The sequence below is a fragment of the Polistes canadensis genome, unplaced genomic scaffold (assembly GCF_001313835.1).
Source record: "Polistes canadensis isolate GaletaPanama2010 unplaced genomic scaffold, ASM131383v1 scaffold_6, whole genome shotgun sequence".
NCBI lineage: Eukaryota > Metazoa > Arthropoda > Insecta > Hymenoptera > Vespidae > Polistes > Polistes canadensis.
This window is the reverse complement of record NW_014569553.1, coordinates 1,814,592-1,838,271: the sequence shown is the minus strand read 5'-3', so window position 1 is coordinate 1,838,271 and position 23,680 is coordinate 1,814,592. Positions and strand designations below refer to the sequence as shown.

At 33.5% G+C, this 23,680-nt stretch overlaps 1 protein-coding gene across 7 annotated transcripts in view; it reads right to left on the bottom strand.

Moving 5' to 3' along the window:
• LOC106789462 (dorsal-ventral patterning protein Sog) overlaps positions 1-23,680 on the bottom strand; it is a 46,583-nt gene that overhangs the window by 2,267 nt on the left and 20,636 nt on the right. For 6 of the 7 annotated variants that reach the window (XM_014753698.1, XM_014753681.1, XM_014753690.1 and 3 more), the window contains exons 3-8: positions 18,764-18,867; positions 12,713-12,842; positions 3,763-3,828; positions 1,518-3,320; positions 1,084-1,232; positions 191-517 (exon numbers count right to left, since the gene is read on the bottom strand). In XM_014753698.1, the coding sequence (XP_014609184.1) occupies positions 191-517; positions 1,084-1,232; positions 1,518-3,320; positions 3,763-3,828; positions 12,713-12,842; positions 18,764-18,867 (2,579 nt within the window). The remainder of the gene's footprint in view (positions 1-190; positions 518-1,083; positions 1,233-1,517; positions 3,321-3,762; positions 3,829-12,712; positions 12,843-18,763; positions 18,868-23,680) is intronic. The other variant, XM_014753722.1, reaches the window with a different exon arrangement.

The window sequence follows — 23,680 nt, the reverse complement described above, 5'->3', positions numbered from 1 at the left end:
GAGAATCTTGCTTGGCAACAACGAGTATTCGTACAATAAGGAAAATTCTTCAATTGCAATCTCCCGATAAATAAAATTAACCTAACACGTGATAAACTAGGAACGGGGAAGGAGGAAATAATAGCTTTCATATTCACAACTTGATGAAACTGACCTTCTTTCAATCTTTCTTTCTTTCTCTTTTTCTTACCTTGCATCGACACTTGACGCATTTCATTTCACCATGGGAGTGAACTCTTGGATGCCATTCCATACCATTCTCATAGGGTCCACCAAGAGGATATTTGCAACCACCTGTAGCTAAAATTTCTTCGGGTGAACGAAGTATCGATAGTGCGGCTTGATCTCGTGGTAAACTCATCCCATCCAAATTACCAGTCAACGCTGTTGCCGAACTTGGTGTTGTGCTAGGACATTGTTTACAGCAAGCCTTCTTGTCTGGTCTAAACGCGATCTTCTCGTCGCAATCCAATGGCGGACACTGCACTCTCGGACATTTCACCTCCAACGTGACAGGCTATAAGATAAATGAACGAGAAACGAATAAGACTCGAGGGTTTCTTCGCTCGAGTAATTAGAAGACAAACGTCGAATAAGAAGAGATAGTAACTTGTTTACTCTGAGAAGATTTTATCTGCCAGTGTCATATATATAAATATATATTCGCGATAGACCGAAGAAATTATTCTAAAGTAAGGTTTATCAACATTTTTTTTTTTTTATCATTTTTCTTAATAATACTGTGTAAAAGTAATTGCCTACGTCAATAAAGTCATCGATCAATATCAAATGTGATTAGTCATATAATTTATAATATATCACATTATTCTTACGTAATTTATATTAAATTCATAGATATTATCTCTCGGGATTATATTTTGCGCATCACGTGTACTTTTTATTCTAACTTAGAATATATGGTATATGGTATGTATATATGGAATGACGTTGACGTTGCAAAACGCTTTCGAACAAGTGAAAGTAAAACTTTAAACGAGTGCGCATTGCAAGTTTGACGTAAGTTATATCTTGGAACGCAATAAGAATTTTCTTGGAATGAGGAATCTCAAATATAATACTTACGTCGCAAGTACAAACAGCACAAGTGTCAAATCCAACTGGTGGTAGATAAGGATGCCAGGAAGCTCCAGTAGGATGATATTGACCCGCGAGAATACAACCTCTTCCTACGTAAGTGACGTTGTTCTTAGCCGTTGTATTCGTCGCAGTAGCTGTGAAAGGAATTAATGTGAAAAGACATTTTCAAATAGTTTCACGTTCGAATGCGCGATTAGCTACTTGGAAACCCGCAGAACGAGGATACTTGTAGTGTTTACGTTGCCATGATATCGTATTCGATCTCTTGGTCAACTGTTGCTAACCAAAAGTGGGAGAAGAAACCGCGAAATCGAGAAGACGAATCTTTCACGCGAGTAACTTTATCTTTTTTATTGAATCTTGATAGACGAGAGGGGTTAAGAGAGAACGAGAGAGAGAGAGAGAGAGAAATGGTTTACCCGAGCAGATAGGACAGCAATGTCCTGTTGTTGGTTTGAGCTGTTTACCCTGAGGACAAGCAAGTACTGGACAAGGTACCGGATCGCATTGAGCCAAACCCCGATAACAATGACACATTGAGCATGGGTCGTTAGCGGATGTCCATTGAGTACCCTCCTCGTAGAATCTAGTCTCATGAAAACAAGCGCCAGTTTCGATTTCCGATCTTGGCGGATGAAGATTGTAAGCGACGACCGAGGCAACGTCGTTGTCGGCATAATGGGGTAGACAACTGAGAGGTGCTCTGGCCTTAAATGGTGCCTTTAGTAAACTGCCTGTTTGTTTGTCCATCACTTCGAGAAGGCCGATGCCAGACTCGATCCTGTATAATTCCACAGGTGAGAGCCCGGTGACGGATCCCTCGAGAATATTTCCCGTGAATTCTTCAAGAAGTCTTCTGGCAACTGGAGCACCCTGGGCGAGAATTGGCATAGTTTCGAGATACAAGCGAAAAGTACGTTCATCTTGATCACCGCTCGAGCTTATATTAGGTTGTTCAAGTCCAGCAATTTCAAGTTCATAATGAAGAGCACAATCAAGATCAATGGCAGTCCAAATCAAAGCAGTTGGTGCTGGATGTTGTGAATCGTCGGTAAGCCTTCTCAATAAAACCGGAGCTGCGGTGTCTCTGGCATCAGCAACTGGTCTCTGAAGAAGACGGCCACGTAGCAGGGAGCCTAAATGAGAAGCAGCCACGACCGAAAGTTCACCATTGAATAATGGCTCGAGGAAACGTGGTCCAGGTCGATCGAGTGTACCATTAGCAAAACCATCTCGTAAAGATGGAGTCAGATCTTCAAGTTCTGTACGACGTTTGCCACCCTCATCGACTAAAGTTACCAATGGACTTTCCTCTTCTAAACCAATCAGTCTAACGCCATATCTTAAGGCACCAGTGCGATCAAGAAAAGCCCAAGCCAACCCCGAAGCTTTCGAAGAACTCTCAGATATTAACAATGTCTGATACATGTCACAACTGACTCGTGGACCAACCATACCAGACAATCTCAAAGCCTGTGGATCTCTTTGGGACATTATACTGATTGATAACTTTCCTCGCGTTAAAAGACGTAAATCAGCTCCAGACAAAGCACTCCGAACTTCGCCAAAGTTCAATTCGTTCGATGGCTTTTTCACAATAATTTCTTCCGTCAATACTATATAATCCTTCTCTACATGTTCGAGTTGAACAATTATTGGCACTTCAGAGACATCGTTTGGTAAGAAAACGCCATTGAACACAAGAGAAACATGAATTGAAGGTGCTGAAGCTGACGAAGCCGAGACAATTGCAGTGCCGCCTGCACCTGACATCAAGGATCTATCTACACCCATTGTTGGTTCCAACAAAGATGTAAATTGTTCGCTAGACAGTGCACGATATCGAGACAATTGTCCCGTCAAAGTAGAGCATGGTTCCCAAATAAAGGATACATGAAGACGTTCTTCTCGTAATAATTTTCTGTAATCTCTTGGCACTCTTCTCCAAACTCCGCAAATTTTTCCTGTTGCATTCTGATAAACTCCACCTGCGGCATCGATCGTTTGTTCTTCGAGAATACTGCCAGAGCTATCAATGAATTGTATACTCCTTGGTCGAGGTGTCCCAGCTGATAGGTAAAATGAATAATACAAATTCTTTCGGTGGAACGTGAAACGACCAGTGGCTAAGTAATTATAGACACTAATATAGTTGGATGCTGGTATTGTGTCGTCACGACGTATCGCCTGGGATGTTTTTCCAGTTATTAGCGTACCGAAATCTGTTGAACGATAAGAAAAGTATATAAAAATCAATTTGATATAATAAAAAAAAAAAAAAATAGTAAGGTTAAAATGCAACGTTCGATATAAAAATCAACTTCTATTTTACGATATTCACCCGTCCTGGTAAGCGCAGCATTATTACTTAAGATTCTCTTTTCGAAGGCACGTAAATAACTCGACGCTCTCTAAAACGGTACACCGTAAAATCATAAATAACGATTTTCGCGAGTTAACATTGGACCGGTACGATGGCGTTCCTTTCGTACCGATAAACTTCGTATATCAGCGGCATATCTTCACCACGATCGTAGGTGCTAACTTTAATCCAGTGCGAATTGAGTTATAGCATTTCGCTTAGAGAGAAAAAGAGATTGCCAAAGGAGAAAAAAAAAAAAAAGAAGAAAAGAAAAAAAGATAAAAATTGTGAAGAGAAATTACGTTTCAAGCTTCGTTCCTCTTCCTCCGACGTCAATTGAGCTGGTAGATCCTGAACCGTGTCGGTAACTGAAACAAATCGACGATATAAGAAAATTTATGAAAAAAAAAAAAAGAAAAAACAAAACAAAACAATAAAAATTACTCGACGTATATTTTCGCTTCGGTGTAAGAATAACCGGAGAAAATTGAAAAAGTGATTGCTAGCGTATAACAGACAAAGTAGTATCAATAGTTAGTTGGTGTGGGTGAAAACATAAAACAAAAATAACCGCTGGTGGTGCTAAACCAAGAGAAATAAGGAGAATCTATATATTCCTCATTGAGAGTCCGGGAGATCTGTGTGTACGGACCATAAAGAATGACCGTACGGTAAGAAAAAGAGCTGGTTGGCGCCAACCTACTGCTACTTCGAATGTTGCTTTTATGGCGCTTGTGCCGCGTCGATCCCCACCACGTTGTTCATTCCGTACAAGTACGATCCGGCTGGTTTAAAATTTTACTAAACGATCATAAGACGACTGATCTTCCTTTTTTTCTTTTTTTTCTTTCCTGCGTTTTTCAACACCCGGCCAAAAATCGATTCGATCTTCTCATACGTTTGATGCTCGAGCAATTGGGAGGGGGGGAAGAGACGCCATATGTTCTTAGTGGCGCCACTTTTCAAGGGGTTAATGTAAGCGATAAACTTAGTTCCCATGAAATCATTGCAACGCTGATGAATAAAAAAAGAAGTAAATAAAAAAAGTAAACCAAGCAAGTCACTCTGCCTTCTCGTGAATACGATCGTGATTGCAATGCGGATACACATACAGTGATCCCAACGAGATATCAATTTCTTTGCTTGTCTACTAAAAACGCGTAACGAGTCGACAAGTTAACACTCTAGTGAGCCATCTTACTTTAAAGTTAGAATCGAAGTTGTCAAATTCATTGTTCATTCATATCTTCAAGATGAATGGTTTGTTAAATGTAAGATATATCAGTGTTTCTCAACCTATGAATCTCTGGTTTATTATTGGATCGTGTGTAAATTTTTAATGGATTACACAATCTTGTAATTGATTTATAAAAAGTTATCGGAGAATATGTAGCAATAACATACTTTATATTATAAAATAATATAAAATACAATATTAATTAATTTCAGTTAATTATCATTTCTTTTTCCTAATTTGTTGTTATAATTTCTTTTAGGAACGGTTGAAAGTTAAAGATTTTCCATTATTCAGTCATTTCTAATATATCATCATCGGTACCATAATCAACTAAACTCAGAAGAGTATAGAGGATAAATATTGTAAATGATTTCCATAGGATTTCGCTTGCATTAATATACGTAGAAACGTATATACGCGCGGAGGATGACCTCCGAAGACTTGGTCGTGGGTCGACCTCGAGTGCCCTCGAGGTAACTCGAAGGAACTCGAGGGAGCACGAAGAGTTCAAGGAGGCGGGAGATTCAAACAAGTTCCATCCTATTTCGTCTCTTTTTCCATATTCGATCGTCGAACGACGACGACGACGACAACGACGACAACAACAACGATGACAACAACGACATCAACGACGACGATGACGATGACGATGACGACGACGACGGCAAACGACAAAGAAACTCTTAGGGTCCGTTCTTGCGACGTGCGTCGGTCGTTTCAAAGTCGATGAGAATCGATGTGACAGTCCAATCGGTGAGCTCATGGGTCGCAGTTTCTTATCAAGATGAAAACCATAAAAGGAAACTGTACGCATCACTAATCGTACGACGACTTCACCTTTCCCATTGGTAGGAGGCAATGAGACTGTCAGATGATTACCAGAACACACTAACGAATACAACAATAAATTTCTTTATTTAGATATTTTTCGACGATTTATCTTTAGATACATTTTAAAAAACACGTAGGTTCCTAAATTCGATCGAGTTATGAACAAAATCTAGCAACCCCCTAAATGACAAGAAAATTAGTTAAACGCAGTACGTATCTCAGAACTTTGAGAACTTTATTCTTAAACAAACTATCAAAACATAGAATCACTCTTGCAATTATGTAATTATAATATTGGAATTTCAATAAAGTTCTCGTAAAATGTGTTCTCTTGCAGTTAGTAATAGACGGTATCTTTGACGTAATATATGTACAATAACTCCAACATATCAAATCTTAAAACAATTTGATATTATGAACACATTTGGACTGTGATATTAAATGTTACTGTGGTATTAAATAAACCATTTAAAAAACATAATAGAATAACGTAAATAAATCAAATATGATTAAATGTTTAATAGAAATAGATCTATTAATTTTTTTTTGTTAAATAAAAATTTTCAAACAAAATTTACTCACTTTCAAATCTATTGAGTATATTGGTAGTTTTCTGCATAACTTGGCCCAATTAAGGATAAATATAAAACATCGTTTTATCGATATTCCTGGCCCATTAATTCTACGACTAGGATAGTAAATCAAGTTTAAGTCTCGTTCTAGTGTTCAGGATTCAAGTATTAAAAAATCAAATCGTAAGGAGTACGTATCCCACTGCAAATCGTGTTTGAGAATAAAAGAAAAAGAAAAAGGGAGAGAGAGAGAGAGAGAGAGAGATAGAGCCAATTCCTTACAATTTTTCCTTTTCTTCTACTTATCGCGATAGCAATTGGAATTTTGCTGTGACCTTTAAAATCTGGTTTCTCGACTTAGCGAGAGCTTGTGTCGTCGTCGTACACGGAAGGAATGTTGGATTAATATACATATATCTGTATCCTGTGGAAGATAGGAACAATTTAACGGAAGAATTTATAACAACTTGACGAATCTTTTGTTTCCCACGCTTTACAATTATTTTTTATTTTTCTTTTCTATTTCTTGAAAGTAATTGGAATTTCGCTTTTGTAATCATTCCTAATCCAGTGTGATATATTAGAAAGAGAAAGAAAACGGGGGTGGAGTGGGGTGGGGTGGGGTGGGGTGGAGTGGGAGGGAAAGTAGAAAACGGTAACTCGTGAATAAGGAACTCGTAAAGAAAACGTAATGCCATGACGCTGAATGTGCAGAGGGAACGTATGCCAACGTTCTAGCATGTAACATGCGCCTGAATTGTTAAAACCCCCTCGATAAATAGCATTTGCATGCAGGACTTATTTATTGTCGCACTTTTAAACGCAAGGAACGCGAATTCTGAGTCTTCGCTTACGTACCTGTTTATATATATATATAAGCTCGTAGAAAGCAAAGTACGTATATTTGTTGGTTGTATTTATTGGTCTAGTCGTGTTCAAACTTAAATACACCTACGTTTGTTGTACCGTTAACACGTTCTCTTGACTACAACTTTCAAGCTTGAAAATGATTTTTCACCATCTAGTCTCTTCTCCCCCATATCTTAATATATTTTCTTTTTTTTTTTATACGTAACGATAGAGAAATCTTTAACTAATCCTATAGGAAACGTTTATAAGAAAAACTTACTCTTGAAAAGGAATCACAAATATATCTCTGTTCATTGGCATATGTAAAGAAACGGTGAAATATGTAAGCCACTTTCGAAGGAGAAAGTTGTACGTATGCCAAAACGAATTTCACACTATTTAGTAATTAACGATTTGATATATATATGTATATAATGGATCGGGGTAAAAGTTTCATCATATTTTAATTCAAAAGTATTTGTTGCAACTTTTTAAAAGAATACTTTAGAGACGAATCACAAATTTCAATCTCATACTATTAACTAATCACTTCTCGTAAAAATCCATATTACACTTAATTATTTTCTAAAACAATATAATAAAATTCTTTTTTTTTTTTTTCTCTCTATGCTTCCCCTTAAAACGCCAAGCTATTATTTCGTGTTAAAACCTTAAATTATTCACGAATAATTAAAATTATATACTTTAACGATAACATATATACATATAAGATTGTATCCACTTTCCATTAGCTTTGTTTAATTTTATTTTCAGTCAGCGAAAAAAAAAAAATGGTGAAAAAAAGAAAGAAAGCGAGTCAATAGGTGTAAAATCTTGCATATATCAGTTCCTTTGGTTTCCTCACGACCTTCCACCTTCCTTCTTCTTTTCTAGTCTATTCTCAGTCAGCATGCTCGCACGCGTTTTGCCCGATCATTACGTATGCTAATATTTACATTTAGATTGCACGGCTTAATCGAAGTGACGCCATGCAGTAATATAGCCGGCGCCATGGCGCTAAACCGTGGCGCCCGCCCTCTCCGCCAAGCATCGTTAGCTTCTTTCTCTTTCTCATTCTCACATCTCTCTCTCCCTCTCTCTCTTTTTATCATCTACTTTACTTTTTTTCTACGTCTTCTCATTTTTGTTGTTGTTCCTCTCCAGCACACAATTCGCTCTCTTTCTTTCTCGCATAGTCGTTATCTTTGGCACGACCTCGTCCGTTGGTAGTACTATACCAAAGCATCAACTTCACCACTACAATCTCTTATCCTCGAGATATGTACGAGTTCGATTCCATCGTTCTCTTCTTATTCTTCATCTTCATCTGCTTCTTCTTCTTCTTCTTCTTCTTCTTCTTCTTCTGCTTCTTCATCTGCTTCGGCTTCTTTTTTCTTTCTTATTCTTCTTCTGCTTTTCTTGTTTTTCTTATTATATTATTCTTCTTTTTATTCTTATTCTTATTCGTGCAAGAGAAATGCGACTCTAGTGCGACGTCGTTGCCGTTGCCGTTGTCGTCGTTGCCGGCGCTTAGAGATAATGTATTCGAAGGTTATAACCGTAGTTCATAATTTATTTCCAGGCTAAGGTTATAAAATAAATCTATATTTATACGAATCGTTAATTCGTTGAATTTATAAGACGATTTCCTGACCAACAAAAATTCAAATTGTTGATAATACGTATATTCCAAGATTGAGTTACTTATTTTCTAACTTTCTCCTATTCGTTTTTTTTCTTCTTCTTCTTCTTCTTCTTTCGTCTTTATTTTTTTATTATTATTTGCATTGAAGGTAATTATTGGCAATTCGGATACTTCGAGTACCTGAGTATTTAGTTTTATTTCAAAATATGGAATATTATTTATTAGACAGTCCCTGTGTATTTGAATATTTGGAAAGATACTTAATCAAATGAAAGATGCACAAATCCGATAGTCTTGTAGTTTATATTTATATTTCATTCGTAAAGTTTCTCGTTTAATAATTTAAAAAAAAAAAAAAGAATAAAAATTATTTATTGTAAATACTAAGTGTAAATCAACGGTCTAACACGTTGGATTACTAGTTATCATCGGATCACTAAAGTCAAGTAACGTAGTAAAATGGATTGGTAACCCTTTCGGGGAAAAAACCTGTGTGTGCTGTTGATTCTATAAATAAGGTAAAAAGACGCAACCGCTTTACTAGTATTGAATAGGTATGAGAAGGTGTTTATGGAGAATTGACTCGAACTTGTAAATGAGAGAGTAAAAAGATGCAATATTGTAAATACTTGAATAACACGGATAGAGTATTTGAGTAAAATATATCCAGATATATTTCTTTTAATCGAGTATCTTATCAAGTACACGGGTACCCGGCCGAGTAGAATAACAGCTTAACGTATATTTAATGTTAAATGCGTATAAACTTTTTGTATAGATTTTTTTCAAAGAATTTAATCCGTGGAAATGTTAGAAAAACGATTAGAAAAACGAAATTTTGTATTTTTTAACGATAAGTCATAGTAATTATTGTATCTCTCGATAAAGTTCTCAAGAACGTTGTTATTTGCGGATTCAATCGATGCACAATCATTGATGATAAGACAATGGATAATATAGTAATTGGTTAGATTGTAAGTAAACTTACTATGTACGATATATTATAGATATGTAATAGGTAATTTTCTAATTGTTTTCGTATGCAATCATCCGTACGTTGAACTTTGTATTTCCTTTCGAAGTTCGATCTATTCGCTTTCATTATTTGTAGAAACCAGTCTAACCATTTTCTATCCTTTCTAACGAGGCATTTATAAAAGCCTCTGAGATAAGTCAATCTTAGTATTGCAAAAACAGCTATAAACTATAAACCATTTAAGGATGAGAAACGTTGTAAGGATACATTAACGATCGTGATATTTAATACACAGTTAAGAAGAGTTTCACACAGAGAGATATTTACGCTTTGGTACTTTAATGAAGCCATCATAGGGAACTTTTATCGTATTATAATGAAGGATGTCTAGACGATAATTCTCGAGAAATATCTAAGCAAAATGAACAAAGAATCTAACTATAAATCTAACTTTATAATACATATAGTATAGTGATATCTATCGAAAGAAGTCAGACAAAGTTTCAAACGAAATATGACTGATTTAACTAATGAACCTAGCAGGAAGATTATCAGTTTCAATAAATTATTGGGGTCATCGAAATGCATAAGAGACGTTTTACTGTTTAAATTAGTTAATACTAATCAAGAGATAGATAGACAGATAGATAGAAAAAGAGAGAAAGAAGTTTCGAAAGAAACTCGTCAAGCGACTTAGACTTTAGACATTTACATTAGAAAAGATCTATCGATCCGTTAATCCATTAACTTCCTATAATTTCATTTTCTCGGGTTCGAAATGAACAAATATTTGCGATACAAATTTTTTCTTTGTTTTTTTATGCAGAATGTTACCATTAAACTTTCCTAAATATCTTTTTGTTAGATTCTTTTCATTATTTAGTACTCCGAGACATTTTATGCTAAAAATTGAAATGCGTATTCCATATTCGTACCACCTCTTCTAAATTACATTTTTAGACAAGAGACAATTGAGCTGTTTACAGGCCAAAGTAATTAACTCCACTTTCAATATTTTTTTCAATTTTAGTCCTCGAGACTCTTAATTGACGTTTAACTTTTCATATTTAAAATAATTTGTAATGGAAACAATAGTCTTGAAGATAATAAATGTTGCCAACATACTTTAATTATTGATAGTAAAGATTAAAGACTTACTATTAGTTCAAGCAAATTTACGTAAAACAACTGGAAAGGTTATATATGAACTCAACGTTGATCATTTAACTGGTATTCGACATTTAAACTGAATATGTTTTTTACACTAAACCTACCACACGCGTGATCAAATGGACCGCGCTCTGTAATTTGTGAGAATGTACATTATTCATTTTTAAATTAAAGAAAATAATTTGTTAGGCATTCAATTGGCTAAATAAATTGGTATGTTCGGTGTTAAATATGATATTGAAAAATCGCAAATATTTTAATACAATTCTGATAAAAGAATAAAAAAAAATAGTCGATTAATCGATGTAAATGTATACGATCGAACGATCGATCGATAAGAACTTACCAAAGAAAAGAAAGGGAAAGAAAAAAGTACACGACAAAGAGGCGCTTGGTAATTGTTGATAAATGATTTATGCACGGCACTTGACTTTCATTAATGGTATGTGTCCCGATTTATTGTGATCGTATACTTTCGCAATGTTTACGAGCCGTCAGAAAGAGAAAAAGAGAAACAAAAAAAAAATAATAAGTATAACTTAAAAATATAGGTGTACACATTTTCTGTCGAGTCTGACAATCCTTTCAAATATTTCCTTTCATCGTCAAATCAAACTAATGAATTTACGGGCGCGGAACATTTTCAAATGAAATAACGAGTAAGTCGTTTCACAGAAGAGACAAATAGATTTCAACCTTTTGATCGCGAAGCCAATATTATCGTTGTTACAAATTCCTTTTGGAATTTCGAATTTATCTCTCTGACGCTGTCCACGCCTCTTATTCACATCAGTGTGCTTGGGTTATTACCATGAACAAAATGGATCAACTAATCTATCGAATAAATTCATAACTTGCATTAGTCTTTTATCTCTCTTTCAAATACAATACATATACGCACACATCAATAAAATCGTGCTGATTGTAGTATTTTAAACGAGTATAGTAGTCAAAAGGTTAAAGATAAACGCAAACCAAAGAAATAATTCGCACACTAACGACTTTGTATACATATATATACATTCTTTTTCTTTCTCTTTTTATTTATATATATATATATAAGTTTCAATTTAAATGATAAGACCAATATCCTATTGGTTTTCAAACAATCTTATTGATTTTATAAACAGATTAAATAAGACTCGTTATGTTTTGAAGTAAGAAATATAATATATAGCAGCGATATTATAGAGGAGGATGTTATTGTCAAGATATGAGAGTCATAACAATTGTTTAACCGTTTTAGTACCAGGGGTTTTTAAAAATCTGTGTCGGATTGTTCCATGCAGCGCGATAGCGCTTCGTTCATTTATCTACGAGAAATGCTGGATCGTCGCGATCGCGCTGCTCATTTGCTACATTTGGAACCGAGCGCGTTCATGACTAAACATGGTCCTAAAACGATTAAAACGATATTTTAAACTGAATAAAAGTTGTAGAGAATGTTGATAAGAATCCAACGAATACTTATAGTCTACCTTTTTATCGAGTTACAGCACCTTGTAGCTTTAATTTTTAATAACTTCTGATAACCGATTAAATTATCACTCAATTTTTGCCTAGTTTTATTTATTTTCATTTATGCATTTCTAAAGTTTTAGTCTTTTCTTTTTTAATTTCCATGGTTTGATTCTGTAATATTGGTGTGCATTGTTAAACTTCAAAACACCATAAGTCGATTAGAAATATCGATAAAAAAGTACACTATAGGTACTCGTTGGATTTGTATTAATATACTCTGCAACTTTGATTTCTCTAGGAAACAATTGCAATACATATTAAATTTATTCCTCAAAACATAGTAAAAATTTGATTAGAAACATTTGTTTATAAAAAAAAATCAAAGTTATTTGCGAGCCTCGTATAAATCAGCTACGATGTTATCTCGATTATTTGCATAAGCCTAAGATCGACTAGAACCTTTTTTGTTGTTGTTATTCATGAAATTGCTATCTAGCATTTGAAAACGTACTGTAATCACCAGGACACGATTTGCAGCATCTTCCCGGTAGTAAGACTGGTTCGTCGCAGGTGGGCTTTGGACATTCGTTCTTAATGTTGCGGCATTGAACCCTAGCGATGATTCGTCGTTTCTTTTGCACCTAAAACAACAAAAACATACTAAATAAGTATTTATCTTTCTTTTACTTATTATTAATTCAGTGCAATGAGTAGATATTTAAACAAGTGTTATCTTTCATTGATGTTTCCTAAGAATAATGAATTCTATCTACTCTCTTATCGATAAATTCTTTTACAAGGTATACGTACCTATACATATACATATACATATATATATATATATATAGTGGTGAAGTTGGAAAGTAACCATGTGCTATGTTTTCAAGTATGTAAATGAAGCACACAAAGTGTATATTACTTCTTTACGCATCATTGAATCTATCTCACAGCAAGTAATTGACATCTGATAGAATACATAGAAAAGAACTAGTTTATAATCAGAAATAGATCCTAGGATGTCAAGATGTCTTTTTGACTTCAATATTATTATTTGGATTCGCCAAGAAGAAAAAGAAAAAGAAAACAAAAAACCAAAAAAAAAAGAAAAGAATATATAGAGAAGAGTTAGTTATAAATTGTATAGTTTAGGGTGAAATTACACAGCGTCCTAGTTATCTCTTCAGGTGTGAAGGAGAAGCCTTATTTATTTTATTCTTTTCTTTATTTCTTTTATAGAACCTGTGGGCGCAACCCGAAAAAGGAGAATTCGTGTTCCGGTTGACCATGGATAAACCGAGAGGCGGAAATTAAGTGAAGGGTTTTATAGAGCCATGCGGCATTCCTGAGAAACCGAAAGGACAGAGACGGAGAGACAAAATGAGAGAAAAAAAGAGAATAAGAAGGACAGAGAGAGAGAGATAGAAAGTTTAAACTCGGGGACATTAAACCCTACGCGTTGCCACGATTTCGATTATTTCCCTTTTTCTTAATCCCAAACCTGAGAAATTCTTTCCTTCTTGCCGATTCCTTTCTGACGATAATATCGGCCGTTTGCGGAAGAGTCAAAATTATTATCAGATCCGATCAGATAAGAAAGGAAGGAAAGAAGGAAGCCTGAAAGGAAGGAAGGAAGGACGAAAAGGACTCTTTTGAATCGTTTGAAATATTTCTTTGGGGGATCAGAGAACATAACGAGAAATCTTTTACTGATGGGGTTAAGGTAAGGAGAAATTAAATAAGAAAAAAAAACAAAAGATAGACGAAGGATGCTGAGAGAACGTAATCTTTACTTCAAAGAAGAAGAAGAACGGTCTCCCTCGTATTGCCGGGGCTGATTCATAGGCCCGAGGCGTACGTCTGTCTCTTCTTCTAACACACTAAGCCGCGACCTATCAATAGCCCCTCATGCACACTCGAGAGGGACTGTCATTCCACCCAACTCTAAAAATAGAATTTGCGCGTTCGTCCATAAGCTCTTCCTTGCAACTATAACCATACCACGACGACAACCTTTCCCTTCTGTTTCTCTTTCTCTTTCTACAATACATCTATTTGTTTCTTTTCCATTTTCTTTTTTCTTTTTTTTTCTTCTTATCTTTTTCACACTCCCCGTACATACCTTTTGAATATTATTAATTTAGGTATATGGGGTATAATACTATTTGTCACACGTGTTAATTGTGACGAATCAAAATCTAATGGACCAAGACGCACGGCAAAAGTGTAAACTAACGTAAGACGACTGTTAGTCAAGGACACGTTCTTAGAAGATTGGCAGAATTAAACTCTATTAAAACTGGTCGCGACCGTAGATCCAACTGACGGACTCAGACGTTGGACTTGAGATCGATCGATAAAATTCATGTAAAAAGAAAGATACTAGAAAAGAAATAGAAAATCAACCGACGACAAGTTATGCAGCAGGTATACTTAGTAATCTTCGAAGTGATGGAAAATTAATGAAGCAAAATACGGATCCCTATAACTATCTTATCTTTATTTTGGAAAATAATATTATCGGTTAATAGAGCAAATCTATTAAATTATACAATTATTTAAATTAACATTTTTCTCATAGTTTTATTTTTTAAATTTATAAAACACAAATAAAAATATTTAATGATATTAATTTATATTATACACATACTATTAAAATAAAACCCATGAAAAAAATTATTTTAAAATACAACGACACACAAGGAATAATATTTAACCAATATTTTAATAACTATAATTTATATTTCCTCATACAAATAACCAATAATTTATATTATCGATAGAGAAATAAAACTAAAAAAAAAAACAAAGTAAATTTCAGATCATTGAGGATTAGTAACTTTCTATATAACTTTGCCCAAATTAAACATATCTTTTTTTTTGTATCAATTTAGAAACATTACGTTTGTTCGTATAATCGAATGATATGTTTACCAAAGAAATTATCTTCAAGATTATAGCGTTTCTAGATGTTTAATGAGAACGGAAAGGACGATTAAGATACTAAACACTAAGATTATTCAAGTAGGCGCTTGAGAATCGACTCCACTGAGTGGTTATGCGTGTGTGGTTGTGTAAGTAACTGATAGATAACTTTATTGACTGGTCGCATTACCATACGGTAGCTGGTATATACCTGTAACATCGGCTTCCAACGTACCGCAATGTCAATACTATTGCTCTTGCGCTGAAGTATAGCATTTTAACTGTTTCATTATTTTTAATTACTCTGATGCTTTCATTAACACCAGATGTTTTAGTTTTTCTTCTTTTTTTTTTAATGATGACAATATATATATAAACGATCAACACACAAATATTAGGTTAATGAAACAATAATTATAGTTTTAAAGACAAGAGCTTATATGGTTTTAATGTCAAGTAACTGTTTTGAATAATCAACATAAAGTTCTACTAAAACTTCAAGAATTTCTTTACACGAATCTATAACGAATTTACACGAATAACTAATTGATTCTCGACCGAAAACATGATCTATATTTCAAGCAGTTCTTGTTTAATAATATCCCAATTTAAACTCAATTCGACAATCCTAAACAACGACAAAAAAATAATATAACAAAAAGTCAGTAGAGTCAATGTAAACTATTTACAATAGTGTATTATATGACCGTAAATAAAAGGTAATTAGAAAAACGAATATCACAAACTTAAAATAATAAAAATCAAAATTATTTTTGCATTAATCTAATATAACCTTGTTTCTTTTCATTTTTAATTATTTGGTTGGACAACAAATAATATCGTAATATTTGATATTTTTTATATTTGGATTAATAGCAATAATATTATATTAAAAATTTCAAAAAACCATTTTCGGACATAAATTTATATGAACTTTCTTCTTCATTTATTTGACCTCAGTAATACGTAATATAAATTTGGTCCCAACCTTTATGGATATTCCGTATATTGATCAATGCAACACATTATATAACATATATATATTATACTATTATAGTATATGTAAAAATGATATATTATAAAATATATTTAGGCATGAAATGAGTGAAAATTCCGAGATTATTTTTATACAATTTCGTTTGTATAATTATTGTTTTTATTTTTAAGAAGACCGAGCTCTAACTTTCGTGAATGAATGAATGAATCGAGTCACATCGGAAGAGGAGATTGCGTGGGAAGGGGATTCATTTGAGCCTCTTGTATAATGAGACGAGTATTTTAATAAGCCGCCGATATACCGAGGGAAGAAGAAGACTGTCGTGGGCTGTTTTCATATTTGCCTTGTGCATCCTCACTCGTTCAACTCGACTTTCTCAAAAGTAACTTGCATGTGTGGGTGTAGATTAAATCTCGATCTCGTCCTTGTCATCAAACTACACGATGACAGTAAATATACAGTGACTCGATTTAACATTCGAACACCATAACTTTTTCAATACAATTAACCGTGTATACTTTTACTTAGAATTAAATTAAAACACAAACATTCTTATTTGTTTTTACCAAGTAATACACTTTTTTGTCGGAAACATGACTTTAATTAATTTCATTAATCAATAATAAAATAATAATATCAAACTAATAATAGTAAAATAAATTAATATAAAACTATAAAACCATGTAACCAATGTTAGTGTACACGAAGAAAATAGGCCTAATTTTGAAGCTCGGTTTCTCAAAGAAAGGCTCACATGCACCTATACAATTAATTTCATCTTCTCGGCAAACCGATCAAGTAGGGTTCCATTAACATTTATTGATTATTTAGTACCGTTAAATGTGTCTTCCTCCCACCCTATCCCCTTTACTCTTTCTTCCCTATTTGTTCCTGTCTCTAGTTGGTAACATTTAACGACACAAAAACAGGTATTTTTTAACGCAGTAATGAAATTCCAAACGATGAAAGAAAGAAAGAGAGAAATAGAGAGAGAGGGAGAAAATACGTGAACAGAAAGACTCTTCGTTGTAGACGAAAGACGATGACGCTATTGTTTCACCGTATATGGAACGAAAAACGGTCTGCTGTAGTCGGCAAACGTTCGGAATGTAAATGAAGATCATTACATGTATCGAGTAAGTGAAAATTCATAGGACAGTATTATCGATAGTTGACTAATCCCGATAACGAAAGTTATTTCTTATCGTTTTACTTTTTAAGAATAATCCAAATGAAAATGAAACAATTCATTACCAAATTAGATATTTTTGTTAGATATCTAAAACGTTATTCTTCACACGCATATTTTGTTGATATACATGCGTAAATACATAAACCGGTGTACAGGTATCCGTAAAACACGAGGACGCCAGTCTGTCTCGGGACCAGGAATGGGATTAGAAAGCACGTCAACTCTCCGTGGGTCACGTCACCCGGATCGAGATATCGTCGTGTTTTATGTGCACCACTGATCTACAGTCTTTTTCTTAAATGGTATTCTCTTTAGATAAGAATCATTTCTTTTTTACGTGGGAGGACGTTATCGATTGTTGATAAGTATGGAGCAAATATTATGGGGTATATTACTTTATTTTATGGCAAACGAATCCTTCAATATTTCCATTAGAAATTTAATCAAATAAAAATAATTATTTTAATTTTGATCTGATCAATGATCAAAAAAGGATGTTTTTGAAATAGCCTGTACGATACGGGTTGTTTAATACACATACACGAGCCCGCACACACGTTTAATCTTCTTGTGTGTTCCTATCGAAGTTGTGTCGGGTTGGTCTCTTACATAGAAACGTAATGTTGAACGCACAGACCGGCTTCGTCCGTAGGGCGAGTCTCGAGACACGAGAGGGGTCAAAGGTCGAACGAACGAAGAAAAATGCACGCAAACGTAAGCGAAGGATATATAGCGTGGCTTGTACATGCGCGAAATAGCTCTTACATATCTACTACTATATTTTCATATATATCATATTATATTATATATGTATACAGAGTGTTTCAATTTAAATGATATCATCAAATATCTCAAATCCTATTTTTATTTTATGCACTAATAATCAAATCAAAAGTTGTTATATTTTATCACAACTATTCTATTTTAACTATTTCTTATTATTAGAAAACACTTTTATTTAAAAAAAAAACATAAAATATATCAATTTTTTTTTAATGATAATCAAGCCTAACGAATGTTTTAAAGAATGTAAATTCTGCAAGCACCTACAGCAAATCTTTTCATCAATTTTTCACCGACCAATGTTCATTGAAATTTAACAATGTGTTGATCAATATTACTAATTATTCTATATATATACAAATCATTGAAATTATAAAAGAAATAATTACTGCTACGAAAATATCGATTTCTATGAAAAAAAAAATTGTTATGAGTCGTTTACATTGACAGAAATGTCTCTTATGCATATGATTTCCAAGACATAGGATATTTTTCCTTCAAAACCATAGGAACTTTTATTTGAAACATTTACTTATGACATAATAGAATCGGAAATATTTGGCCATATCGTATTAAAATGAGACACCCAGTATATATATAAGATATATGTAGTACGTATGGTATAAGAATCGTGGCATATACAGTGACACACCCACTTTAATACGTACCGGAATGCATTCGCATTTGATGCAGTACATAACTCCAAAAGGCGGGCCCAAATCCGCGAACCAGGTAGATCCCAACTCTCGAATCTGCTTACCGAAAGTGCATTCTGTAACAGAAAAAAAAAGAAAAGAAAAAAAAACTGTGTATTTTTCCATTAGAATGATTTATCAATTAGATTAAAACGAGTGTACGTTAATAATAATAAACATCGCGTCATCACGCGCCGGATATTCTTTACTACTGACGCAATTTGTAAACTAAAGCATAACGTAATCGGAAATTCTTAAATTTAAGTATAACGTAATCGGATTCTCTGCTTACCTCTCTCCTCTCTCTCTCTCTCTCTCTCTTTCTGCAGCAGAGAGCATATTCATCGTTCGAGTAAGTATTATCTTAAATATGCATCGCACGTTGCTTTTCAATAACTCAAAGTGCGCATGTTCAGTTACGATCAAAGAATACCGATTATTACAAATGTGTTTCTATTCGTTGATCATTTCTGAGCTTAGTCGATAACACAAAAAGGTGTATCTATTCGTGAGGATGGTACCGATGATGGACAAAAACAGACAAACAAAGAGAAGGAAAAGAAAGGTGGTGGCAGGTGAAAGATGGCAAAAGACTAGATAAATCTGTTGGAGTAACACTCCGTGCAACAAGGTTGTCCTCACCTGTAAAAATGACAGTCTCTCACCTTCTTTTTCTTCTTCCGCAAAAGAGAAAAATATTATAGATGAAAAAAAGGGAAGAAAGGCAAGTCCTAGCATATGTCACCATGTAAAAATCTTCTTTCTTTTTCTTTTTCTATCATTTTTCTTTCCCACGTAAAAATAAGTCGAACGAATATGAGCCCTTCCAGAAATAACAATATCCTCACTCGCGTTTAACTTATTTAGAATTCATCATATCAAACTAATCTGAAAATAATATTTTGTCAGGAAATGCATAAGAAATCTATCTGAATATAGGATGCTCTTCTAATGTCACATAGGTATATTATATTTCTTTTTTTTAAATAAAAATTTCTTATAAATTGATATAAATTTTACTACTAAATAAGTATAATTTTACATAAAAAATAAGCAAATTGGTTTCACAGGTGTATGCTTAATCATCTCAAAAAACATTACGAAATGCAAAGGAAGGTTAACCAAGCCGTATTTATAAAAATATATATGGATTGTATTTATAAATGTGTAAGACCAATTTTGTTAAAATTTATATAAAATCATATTTCCCAAACAAAGAATAAAATATTTCTTTGCGATAAAATTAATATCAATTTAAAAGTTTGATAATCTTAAAATTGATTTCAATGTATAGAAATTTTGAAAGTTTGCATTATATATATATATATATATATATATATATATACATAAGTAAATATGAATTATTTTAAATTTACAATGGGGGAAACAGGTAGGAATACTCTTGTGACTCACTGTTTATATATATTTATGTACATAAGAGGACGAGTGCTAAACGTTATGTAATTGTCTTTGATCGTGCGCGTGACTACACGGCATACGTTATCGTTGGATGTTAAATAGGATCAGATGTTTGTGACTTAATCCATAAAAAAAGCTCAATTAAAAAATAAAGGTAAGAATCATTCTCTCTCTCTCTCTCTCTCTCTCTCTCTCTCTCTCCCCCACTCTTTCCAATATTTGTACCCCCTAGATTAGAAGCTTAAAGACAAGTTGAAATTTTACAATAAGAAATTGCAAAATTTTCTACAACTGCGCGTCGCGATGCTTACAAGTCAAAAGAATATAAGAAGAAAAAGAAAGAGAGAGAAAGAGAATGCGTCGAGAAAGACGGAAAGAAAAGAAAGAGAGACAGCGAGGCTCGTTGCACGAGGTCGTTGCACTGGCCGTACTAAGTCGTTCTAAGCGCAGACTCGGTTCTAAGCAACCAGGAGCCAGAGAGGAGAACCTCGACACGCCACCGTATCGCAAATATGCGAGTTGAGTTCTGCAGCTCTTGTTCTTTTTTCTTTTTCTATTCTCTATTTTGTATATTTTTTCTTTTCTTTTTTTTTTTTTAGTTACCTTAAGTCTAAGAAATAATCACAAAGTAACAATTAAAAAAGAAAAGGCTTTGGTAAAAAAAAAGAAATAAAATGGTAATAGGATCAGAGATCATCGTTTTGATTCTATTTATCTTTCCCTATTCACAATATAATGAATTGTTACTCATGTCAGTACAATGGTCAAAGAACTCATAAAAATATGGTGGTTGTCCAAATCAGATTCAGCTTTCCTCGACTTTCATCAAGAATTCCAGGAACACATTTGCTGTTCTTCTAGCAAGAGCACTATTCTCAGAGAGGGAGAAAGAGAAAGACAGAGAGAGAGAGAGAGAGAGAGAGAGAGAGGACGGGTTAAAGAGGGCTGCTGTGACTGAGGAGGGCTGCTATGAATGTTCACACCGAGAGAGTTCGATGAACTTTGTTCGAATATCTAACAGGAGAACTCGGGGAATATTATTTCGGTTGAAAAGCTCTCGTCGATACGTGGAAAATCTGAGATGGCAAAATTTAATTTTCATTTTCTTTCCGAAACGAAAAATGTTAAACTCGAGATACATACTGTGTGTGTGAGAGAGAAAGAGAGAGATAGATAGAGGTGTAATAAGAGATAACATTGGTGATATTTAAATCATGGCCGCATTTAAAGCAGACTTTTTACGAGTCGAATCGAAAGAGACTATGTAACGCCATGAGTACGTCCTCGACTCGCTACTAAAATAAATAATATGCCTTCGTGGAAATACGAAATATACGAAATGTAGAAACACGTGCTACTTCCGCTTACGAATTTTATATCACCATACCGTTCCGTACAATGTTACGCTCAATTAACAAAAATCCAAAATTCCAAGTGCAAGATCTTAAAAGTAATTGAATATTAGTGACGAGAATATAATAGTTTTTAATGTTACTTATAATTTTCGCTAAAGATGTCAATAATTTTATAAAATGAAAACGTGACGCGTTTATTAATATAAATATTATTTAAATAAAAATCAGTGAGTAATTTTAATTAAAAGAATAATTTAATTTTATTAATCTTTCATATGGAATTTTTATGAACCTCAAGGTAAAACTTTAATAACGTCAATTTTGTTTTGTCAAATTTGCGAGTAATCAGAAAAATAGCGAAAATTGTTATTTGTTATTGGCACGTTTGCACCTCAGATCTCTAAAGGGGCTCAACTACGAACGTCGCACAGTGAACGGGGTTGAAGATTTTATTATTAGAGATATTTTCAACAAAAAATGAACCTTCTTATATCGATATTTACTATAAATTATGTAATAGTACTTAAATTTCTACAGACTTCGAAAAAAAAAAAGCTAAAAATTATTAAAACTCATACAAACTTTATTAAGATATTATTATATATACCAGACGAATCACACATCATGCAAAATAGCAATCATAAATACAGACAAATGTTTTTCAATCCTATTCAAACATAATATTATCAATGAATGTAATTATTTACCACGCTTCCGTAATCACAACGTAATATATAATTATACATAAAAAAAAAAAAAAATTACCCACAATAAATAACAACGTAATAAATACGAAGTTATGATATTTGTCATAAACGCTCGTATATTATGCGAAACACTGTGACGTTTCTAAGAAAAATCCTACGAAATTTACAGAAATCGTATCAAAACAAGGAGGAGAGAAAAATAGAAAGGGGGAGAGAGAGAGAGAGAGAGAGAAAGAGAACGAATCTGGGATAAAGTTAAAGATAGCTACCGACTTTCGTTCTTTTTCTTTTTATCTTTTTTTCTCACCTCGGCACAGATGTTCGTGGAAGATCTATAAGGTCAATCAATATGGTAGCAAGAGACGTGACGCAAAACGTTCCTTACGTAAATACAGAGAACATACGGAGTATAAAAAATCAGCTGTGTATTCGCGAATACAGGGTGTCTCAAAAGTTATGGATCATTTGAAATAAAACCAAAAAATCTAACATAAAGTTATCCGATTTTCCACCGTTTTCAAGTTACATACGTATTGTTCCATTTTTGCGCTTTAATTCTAATCGAACAAATTTGTCATCGATGGTGTAAATTAGACCGAAAGAAAAAGATTATGAGCATTTCATTTTAAAAGAACAATAAAAATAAACAAATCTTCTTTCTTATTTACACAAGTAAACTTTTAATTGAAAATCTTATTTTTATTTTCTTGTTCTTGGAGAGTCTAGAAATCTAGAGGCTAATTTTGTCGAACATATTTGTTACACATCATTTTACACATTTTTTATGGCATTATTTTTTAAAACAAAAGTTAACGTTAAAAAGTTATTGATTCAATTGCACCTTTTTTTTTATTTTTATTTCGTTTTAATATATATATAAAATGGTAGTCATTAAAATTACAAAAACTATTGATAAATTTGGAAACGATAAAAAAAATCGAGTAAAATATAAATAAAGTATTGTTTTATTAAAAAATGATCTCCTCTATTATCATTTTTTTTCGTTTGATCCACGACTTTTGAGACACCTGGTAACATATGAATGTATATAAAATTCTTTCAAAATCATTCAATATTAAATCCGAATTCCAGGACAACTGTGTGGTCTCATAAGTTATAATTTATAGGACGAAAGCACAAATCTTTCTTCCTTCTTCTTCTTCTTCTTCTTCAGGCTTGCTTGCTTGCTTGCTTGCTTGCTTGCTTTGCTTAGGGGCAGATGATGCTTATATTTGTTTCTGGCAGACGAACAAGTTTACTTGGGTCAAAAGATAAATTTCATCGAAGAAGATAAATGTTGTCTATAAATATTCATGTCTTCGAGAGAGAGAGAGAGAGAGAGAGAGAGGGGGGGGGGGAAATCATCATCTTGAAGAAAATGAGATGAATGATCGGTAAGAAGAAACGTA